General features: G+C 44.9%; 1 protein-coding gene across 1 annotated transcript in view; it reads left to right on the top strand.

Annotated features, from left to right (window-relative positions):
* The first annotated feature begins 371 nt into the window (after nucleotides 1–371).
* Nucleotides 372–8,897, top strand: part of TRPC5 (transient receptor potential cation channel subfamily C member 5) — a 64,201-nt gene continuing 55,675 nt past the window's right edge. The window contains exon 1 of the mRNA XM_035541565.1: nucleotides 372–749. Within this exon, the coding sequence (XP_035397458.1) occupies nucleotides 372–749 (378 nt within the window). The remainder of the gene's footprint in view (nucleotides 750–8,897) is intronic.

The following is an 8,897-nucleotide window of genomic DNA, read 5'->3' as shown; positions in this document are numbered from 1 at the left end:
AAAAAGAAAGGTGAGAAATCCACCTCATTGTACATGATAGATTATCCAGAAACAACCCGATCACGCTTCTTTCCAGACAAAAGAAACCAGTGTTTAAATTGGATTTAAAAGTATACCAAATGCCTGTCATGTATACATCTTTTGAGCAGTAGTGGAACCTTAATTTTTTTAGGTAGTCGTTTAATGCGGGGTTGGTCAGGGAGTGTTGAGGTTGTACAGAGAATGAAAGATTTAGAAAAGGAATCGGAAGCTTTTACTGCAATGGATCTTTGGAAATTTGTCCCCAGGAGGAACAGATAGGGGTTGGTTGTCCATTTTATCACTTACATCTGCTTATTTTTCCCCGACAGGTTGCCTGGTCACTATGAACAATGGCCCAGCTATACTACAAAAAGGTAAACTATTCACCATACAGAGATCGGATCCCACTGCAGATCGTGCGAGCAGAGGCAGAGCTCTCGGTGGAAGAGAAGGCCTACCTCAGCGCCGTGGAGAAGGGGGACTATGCCAGTGTGAAACATGCCTTACAAGAGGCGGAGATCTACTACAACATCAACATTAACTGTATGGATCCTCTCGGTCGCAGTGCCCTTTTAATAGCCATAGAGAACGAAAATCTGGAGATCATGGAGTTACTTCTGAGCCACAGCGTGTACGTGGGAGACGCTCTGCTGTACGCGATACGGAAAGAGGTGGTGGGAGCTGTGGAGCTGCTGCTGAATTACAGGAAGCCAAGTGGAGAAAAGCAGGTTAGTCAAGTGTTCCCGTTCAGCTGTTACCTTAATAAAATCCTGTGTTAGGAAAATGGTGCTCCACAGAGAAGGGGCTGTTCAAGAGTCATAAACCAGAGTCTTTAATGCAGAGCCGTTGCTCTAAATGCCCACAGTGGACGCGGGCAGCTCTGCTTGGATGATAACTTTCCAGTCTGAGCAGACACGCTCAGCCTGACTTAACTCAGCATTCTCAATTTCACTTGGTGTTCTTTTCAGTCTTACAGGGTTTGTGGACATACTGATTTATAGGTTGATTTACAGACACACGCTTTGTAAAGGAATTTGGGGCTGTCTGAAGTTATATTACAATATATAAATATGAACTATTGCCATGCTGTTGCACTGATATTAATAAGTGGAATTGCTTTTCATAAGTAAATCTTGAAAACACCCAAGCTTATAAATTACTGCAAGCAAGGAAGCAGTCTGCTAGCTTTCAGTACTTAGCCATTGTAGAGGCATCTTGGTCTCCATCTCTGGAGAGCCCTAGTTCAGAAACGCTGAGGCAGTACACAACATTACAGCACGAACTGAGGTGCTATATATCTGAGCGATGAACAGCTATGACCTGCAGGAAGGATCCTTAGCTGCAAAGCTATCAGTTACATAAGGATCTTCGTGAAAAACCACCAAATCTGAATCCTGTCATTTCAAGTGTCACATATCACACTGTCCCTAGCTTTTTTTTTTCATCTACAAGCGTTAGTGCTGGTAACTGGGACAGTTTGTATGCATTACTGACCACTGCCAATTTTCACAAGATCAGTGCTTAGAAAGGAACTTGCAAACCTGATGATCCTTATTTCTCAGGTTTTCTTTTGAAATCTGCTTGGACAGCCCTTTGTGTGTGAAAGAAGAAAAAGGTTAATATCAGTCAACCAGAAAAGAAAACTTTTTCGATAGGTAGGGCCTTAGTACATAGTTTTTAAATAGTAATTTTATGTAGTCAAAGCAAACAATAAGGAAACACTCCGGGTCAACGATCAAGAATGCTCAGCTTAGTGCTCAGAAACAGCAACACTCTGCATACCACAGCAATGCGGTTCTAATGTGTGGTTTAAGTGCTAGAGGGATGGAAAATCTCTGCTATCAGACCGGAAAGTTGGGATGTTATTCGTAGTTTTAATGTGTCAAAACATAAGTAGCAAAATAAGAGCCATAAGTAGAGAATGAGCCATTTTTTTCCAAGAAAGTTGGACCATCCTATGCCCAACATAACTGAAAGTAGAATAGAAGAAAAGGATAGATCACATTACTAAAAGTTTTCTTAAGTAGCGCGAGGAACTGCTAATAATTATTGCAGATTAATGACATATTTCTTCTAAAATATCTTGAAAAGCAAGTGATGGGGTTGATGTGTACTTCCGTAAGATCTCTTGATTACCGAAACTTGGCCACTCAAATTCAAAGCCCTGATGGCTTAACTGGACAGAGGTCCATGAAATAAGAAGGATTTATTACAGCTGAAACTCAACTCCAACATCTCTAGGCAGTGATACGTTTCATACTAGGCCTGTTTCATTTTTCTTTCTCTCTGCTGGTGTGCAGCCATCATTCTGTAGCTAGGCTTGTGTCTGCTGCAAAGTTTACAACTTGAAGGGGAATGTGTGGGGGAGAAAAGATGCGGTGCCAGTTTCAGCTTTATTTACAAGGTTGTTACAAGACCAGATTTCATTGGTATGTTTTAATCTAGTGCTGGCTTGATGCAAGATCCTATGCAGAAATCGGGGATAACTCCCCTGGTTTGTGGTTCAGGCTCTTCTGTGAACTGTAGGAAGTGTTTGCCAGTAGAGGGCTGCAGGACTGGCCTTCCCCTTCTGTGGTTTCACTGATTGCTCATGCGGTGACGGTAATTAACATTTATTTCATGTACAGTGATATTACGGTAAATGGAAAGACCTGCTTAGTTAAGCAAAGTCGAGACACACAGGTTAGCTTGTCAAATCACAAAGCTAATATAGGAGGGCTTTTTGAACACGAGTTCCTGAGTCTGATTAGAGAGCGGTATCGACGTACGTTCAGTAATTATCTTCACTGGACCCTTTCTCAGAAGGTCCTTTGGGAATCCAATACTTAATTAATTCACAAAAAGCACTTGCTTTGTCCTAATTAATTAAATATATTTTCAAAAAACCTACCGAAAATCTGCTGTTTTGGTTGTGTAGTTACCCAAGCTCACACCTCATGGAATGGTTTCTGTCTTGACGAGAAATTTGTAAGCTTACATCGCTTTTGTATGTCAGGTTTAGCTTAATCTGTTCCTGAATTGTACACAAGGTCCAGTTTCCCTGAACAGATGTGTGGGAAGGCAGCTCCTTGACTCAGGCGTAGCAGCCTGTTTCCACTTCGGGGCTGTCTGTTTGTCTTTGCTGCACTCGAGGCAGAAGTGGAGGAAAAGCATCTTGTGATTGCTCTCTTAAATGCTTCGCGCACCACCTTCACCCAACAGAGTCTGGGGTCTGTGAAATCCTGCTAGTTCCCATTTCCGGCCCTCTGCCCCCAAGAGGAGGTCGCTGGATGCTGTATCAAAGCCTTGCCAGGCATGAAGAGCTGTTCCTGTTTGTGTCAGTTCAGGTAATTGTTCTCTGCATCTCAAAAGCATCGCTCAGCAGTATCACACTCACCACAAGCCGTTTTACAGGCATGGATTTTGCTCATTCGTACCCCCTTATCCCCGTACCGCTGCCCCAACCAAAAACATCACAGGCTGCATGATGCCAGCCTTTTGTGGGGTTACAGCGACTGTATCTAGATAGCAACAGAGGCACCCAAATGAGGAAGGGCAAGGGGTGGAAGACACCACGTTCCCATTCAGACATGCCCTGCAAAGCAGTTTTGCTCCCCAGCCACAGAGCCTGTGAAGGGTGATGTGTCCTGGGCACTGCCTACCCATTCCTTGAGAGCAGAGCTCTTCCCCGTGTGCTGACCTTTCCAGGGAGCAGAAAACAAAATAAAAATCAAATATAAGGAGTGACGTTTGTTGTGTGCCTCATGTAAGAGATCCAGGGTCTCATTCAGGATGGAAGGGCCAGGTGGAAATGGCTGAAAAGAGCAGGCGGCAGAGCTGCTCGTGTCCTGTTATTAAGTGACCACGGGCTGTCATTATTCTGCAAACCTTTGCTAGGCTCCTGTTTAAGTGCCATTTACTGAGAATACCGTGCCAGTGGCAGGGGTAAGTCATAGCCAGTAACTATAACAACACAAATCTCCCGCACTGTGGCCATGTGGATGGGGTGTCTCGGGGGGGAAGAGATGACTCTGTGTGCATGCAGAGCATACGGGAGCCAGGAGCACAAACCAACCCTCTCTAAAGGCCACTACAAAGCGCACAATAAATGAGTGTGCTGAACGGTGATGCGTTCAAATAGACCTATTTCTTTTTAGGTTTACCTCCAAGCGAGGTTCGTGGGCTATTTTAAGAACTTAACATTTCTCCTTGAACCCGTTCTGCCTGGTCCTGACAACTTCGGACTGTGCTGAGAGTCTCTCAATAAAGCTGGGGAGACTTCACCAGCTACAGCCAGAACTATTGCTACTACGGTAGCTCTGCGGCTAACGTAAGCAAGTTATTGCTGTTGTGAAAGATGCTGGCACCTCTGGAGATTTGGGGTTCAGTGAGAGAGCCATCAGAGTGCAAGCATCTTTCTTCTGCTACCTTGGGAAGACCATGCAGACATGCTGATGTGTGTCATTGGAGTTAACAGGAACTCGAAGCGACTTTCAAGTTTGAGTTCAGCACTACCATAGGAGCAAGAGAATGCTTTTGAATCCTATTGAACAATTTCTCCTTCCCAGTAAAGTCTTCTGCCTCCACACCTGTTTGATCTTGAGATTTAGGTGGTTTCGGGTGTGTGTTTTGTTTGGTTGTTTTTTTGTTGTTGCTGTATTTGTTTTCCCCCAGAAGTCATTTTAGAAACGTTTTTGCCACACAGACATCGATACAGTGGGTTACGTTTTCAGCCAGGCTGGAGTCTGCAGCTAACCTGCACTGACAAACAAGAGGAAATACAAGTCTGAAAATCCACATTTTCCCACATATCCAAATCATTTTCAATTTATCGTTAGCAGTGGTTGTATTTCCATTAATTTTGAATCCTGCCGAAATCAGTACAAATCTTCCCTGTGACTTCAGATGAGGTCTTAGGAACATCGAGGTATTTTTTAATAGCCTCTCGTGTGAGTTCTGCCAGGCAGCTCCAGCTCTCTGTTAAGCATGCATCACAGCTCGCAGCCTGCACACATCTCGCATTGTTTTTTGCCTTGTTACGGTGGATGTTGGCAGTGCAACAGGCGCAGGCTGTGCTGGCTGCCGAGCCACTTGCATTCTTTAAGAAGCTGCAAGCAGCCAGCTGAATTACTACACGTTCATGGTATAGCCGTGAGCACCTTTACGGGTAGCTGTTTTCTTCACAACAATCAGAGCTGACATCAAATGTTTACATGAGGATGATACTAGCATCTCTCTGGTATCTGCCAAAATTAGCAATTTGTTCATGGCAGATGGCTCCGAATTAATCTGGTTCACAGATGGGACTACAAATGCAATTCCTCAATAATGAGAATAAAAAGAAAAGGGATCTCAGTATTTATGACCGTGATTCAATTTGTTTCGACGGTCTAAAGGCCTTATGAGTCAATGAGATCTCAACAGATACCTATCCATATGTCTTCCAAAGGAAGAATCTGAACAAGAAATAAAGCCCTGGAAGAATGTGGTTGTGGAGAGGAAACTATAGAGAAAAAAAGGCAAGCTTTTAAGTCTTAGCTGCTAATCCTCAGATACCTGCTGGTGGAAGGTTGCTACACTTGATAGTATTTGCAAACTTAACATTTGACCTCAAAAATCCTCTTTTAAATGAACTGATGAGTGAAAAATCTGTTGTCATCAGTGTAAATATCATAGATCAGCAGCCAAGAAACAATCGTTTGTGAACCAGAAATTATATGGTGCATTAAACCATTTTATCCTTGCCCAAATCCAGTAACTTTCTAGATACAGCGTGATTTAACTGATTTTTCCTACTCACTTAGGGTTCTTCTTCCTCTATGCACAGTCCAGTGCAAAGCTGCGTTCTTATTTCCCACAGCCCTTGATACTTTCTGGATGGACAGACTCATTGCTAGCATTGTCAGACCGATGCAGTCACTGACAGGAGCAGGTCGGTTCTCAGGTATCTCATGGCATAAAAGTTGGATTCTACAGACAATCAAGAGTTCTAGAAATTGCTGGTATTCCTCATGTCCTGGCTGAGCAGTTACTATGGATCTGTGTCACTTGCAGAGGTGCCTCTGGTTGGACCACAGGACCTGGGTTTTGTAGCTGCGAGAAATGTTACCCCATCTCCTTCAGTAAAAGGTTTGTTTCCTTGATATTTGGTAAGGTTAAAGGCAAAGGAGAGACTTGTGGACTTCCCAGCTAAAATTGCTGAGCCTTGTAGCACCAACCCCCAACCCATGAGCTGAGGATGGATGCAGGGAGAGCGTTCAGATACAGATACAGATAAAGACGCCTTCCTTCTGCAGCGGTAACATATTTTGGGTGCTCACACTGCTTCTGGGACATCATGGACTAGGTGGATGCTAACAGCTATGAGATATTAGAGAGGCATGAAGGACTGCAACGGGATCAAAGCCCAGAGTGCCCTTCTGCAGCGCTAGCCATAGTTTGCAAGCAGTATTTGTGTTCTTACATCAGTTTAAAAAGCAGTTCAGCTAATCACAGAGGCCTGAGACGTTGGGTTGCTGAAACCTGGGCACCCGTGTCACAGAAGTCTGTAGGTCTGACCTGGTCTTACAGTGCTCCACTGCAAGAACTCAGCAGCAGAGGGGCTAGCAGGCTGGTTGGTATGACTCAGTACAGATACCGTGCCCTTTGGTGTGACTCAAACCAGCTGTTTCCATGTTGATACAAGAGGTCCAAAATGAAAAGGGGAGGCTGGACCTGGTTGGGTGCACTCGGAGCCAGAGCTGAAGCAGTAGAGAAAAAACAGCCACGGGTTCTCAGTATGAAAATATTTGAAAGGCACAATAAGGAAGAAAGATTGTGTCTGAAAACAGCAAACTAGCTGTTACTGCTCCAAAGCCTAATGGCTCTGCCAGCATCTAGGCTTTTCATTATTTTTATTGATGCAGTAATAATTCACAGCTATAGTTAACGTGCCTTTGACATTGGCGGCTGCCTTCAGAATGAATGCCATCTAATTAAACAGCAAAATCAAAGATCACTTCAGTTAATGATTACATCTAACTGGGAGACTTTCCTCCCTCCCCACCGCCTTCCTCCCCAGGTGATCTTAAATCCACGAGAAGGTGCGAGGCAAAACCAGGAACTCGGCAACTTATCACTGAGCTAATGAGCAGCAGCGGGGCTGAGGCTCGCAGGCTGCAGTGCCGGCTTCCAGCCCCTGACGGTGGCAAATACGTCACTGGCTCCTTCTCCAGGGCCAACAGCAAGGCTGTTGTTACTTCCTAGGAGGGCTGGTGGGTCAGGGTAAGAACCACATCGCAGCACGCACAAACATGTCACGCTTGTGAGCTAGCATGTGGACAAGTAGGAAAGACAGGGACATGCTGTTAGAGGAGATGCTTCCCAGGGAATTTTCTTTATTCATATGTGGGAGTGATCTGAGCGCTTGCCTGCGTCAGCTGCTAACAGCACGGCTCAGGAAAGCTGAAATGCAGCATGATGGAGTGGCTACTGGAGGTCTGAGCTCCTGTGAGCAGCAGGAAGCATTCTGCACACCCAACAGGGCGCGTTTGGGACCAGCAGTGATAAGGGTCTCAGCTGCGTGGACAGCCTGTAGCAAACTAGTTGTAGGAAAAAAGTCCTGTTCGTGTTCCTACACAAGTAAGCTTTTGGTCTCTCTATAGATCTGCCCATTAAGGTGTTAAATTCGATAAAACATATTTGCTCACCTACCCAGCATCCATGAATGGGCCTAGTTCACTCATGAGCCCCGATTACAGCATTAGCTGCTCCCTTAGATCAGCCCCACAACATCAGGTAACAGGATTTTTGCCTCTGGTTTGTGACTTCTGACACCCAGAAAGGGCACTTGACATGGCTGTCTAAATGGGAAGATGCTGGCAAGTCTGCCTGCTGAAATAGTTGTGACACATGGTCAAAGGGAAGCTTGTTTGTAGGGGGAAATTGAGCTTACATTACAGGCTGCCCTGAAATGGAGCTCTGGGATTTAGGAGGAGCCCCCTAGCTCCGATCAGGCTGTTGAATATAGCTGTATGCATTTGCAGATTAGAACAGCACCTTTATAGCTTGTTCATCCCCGTGATGGGGCAGTGATCAGAGTGCGATGGGCAGAGCCTTCTGGTGGCTCCAGGAGTGGGGAAAACCAAAAAAGCATCAGCTGAGCACAAGAGCATTCTCCCTGATCAGCCCTGCTTTGCTGGTGCTTAGTTTGTGGAAGAGGGAGGACTCACGTGCTCCACTTAAATACTCTTCAGGCAGACCGATGATGAGTTAGACCCAGTCTCTGCAGCGAGGGGTATATTCGCTGGGTGTTTTCAACTGCTTAGGGTTAGAAATAAAGGAACTCAGTGCCCCAGTGGTAATAGAGAAAGATACAACCACGGAGTTAATTCTTGTGCGAGACCATGCCACCTCTCTGGGTTGCCATTTCTTCGCTAGCACAAACTCTGGGGTCTTTTCAGAATCCATACAGTCTTAGTGAGCAGAAAAACAATGCCAAAAAGCAGAACCTAATAGTCAAAACGGGAAGAAACACAGCCACCTGCTTTGTGAGCATCGAGATGTGTTTTGTGCAACGTCAGACAGCACTGGGCTGGCACCAGGTGCGCTCACTCACTGCGCTTTGTGATGTTGTCTTGTGATGAAAGCTGATATTTTTTTTTATTTTTTAAGGTATGCGATCAAAAAGGAACATAGCCCCCTTCCCCAGGCAAAAAGCTTTCCCTTTCCAAGCCTTGTTAGCAACATATTACCTCACCTAAACCCAGTGAAACATCTCTCTCTGCACACAGTAATAAATTATTGGAAATAGGGACATTTGTGTACAAAGATGATGACATGGAAGGTTATAGACAATATGATTATTGGACTGTTTTAGTACATCTTGTCCTTGTTACCACTAAGTCAGAACAGAAAAT

This window comes from Cygnus atratus, chromosome 13 (assembly GCF_013377495.2).
Source record: "Cygnus atratus isolate AKBS03 ecotype Queensland, Australia chromosome 13, CAtr_DNAZoo_HiC_assembly, whole genome shotgun sequence".
Classification (NCBI taxonomy): Eukaryota; Metazoa; Chordata; class Aves; order Anseriformes; family Anatidae; genus Cygnus; species Cygnus atratus.
Note: the sequence above shows the minus strand (reverse complement) of the source record. Positions and strands in the feature narration are given on the sequence as shown.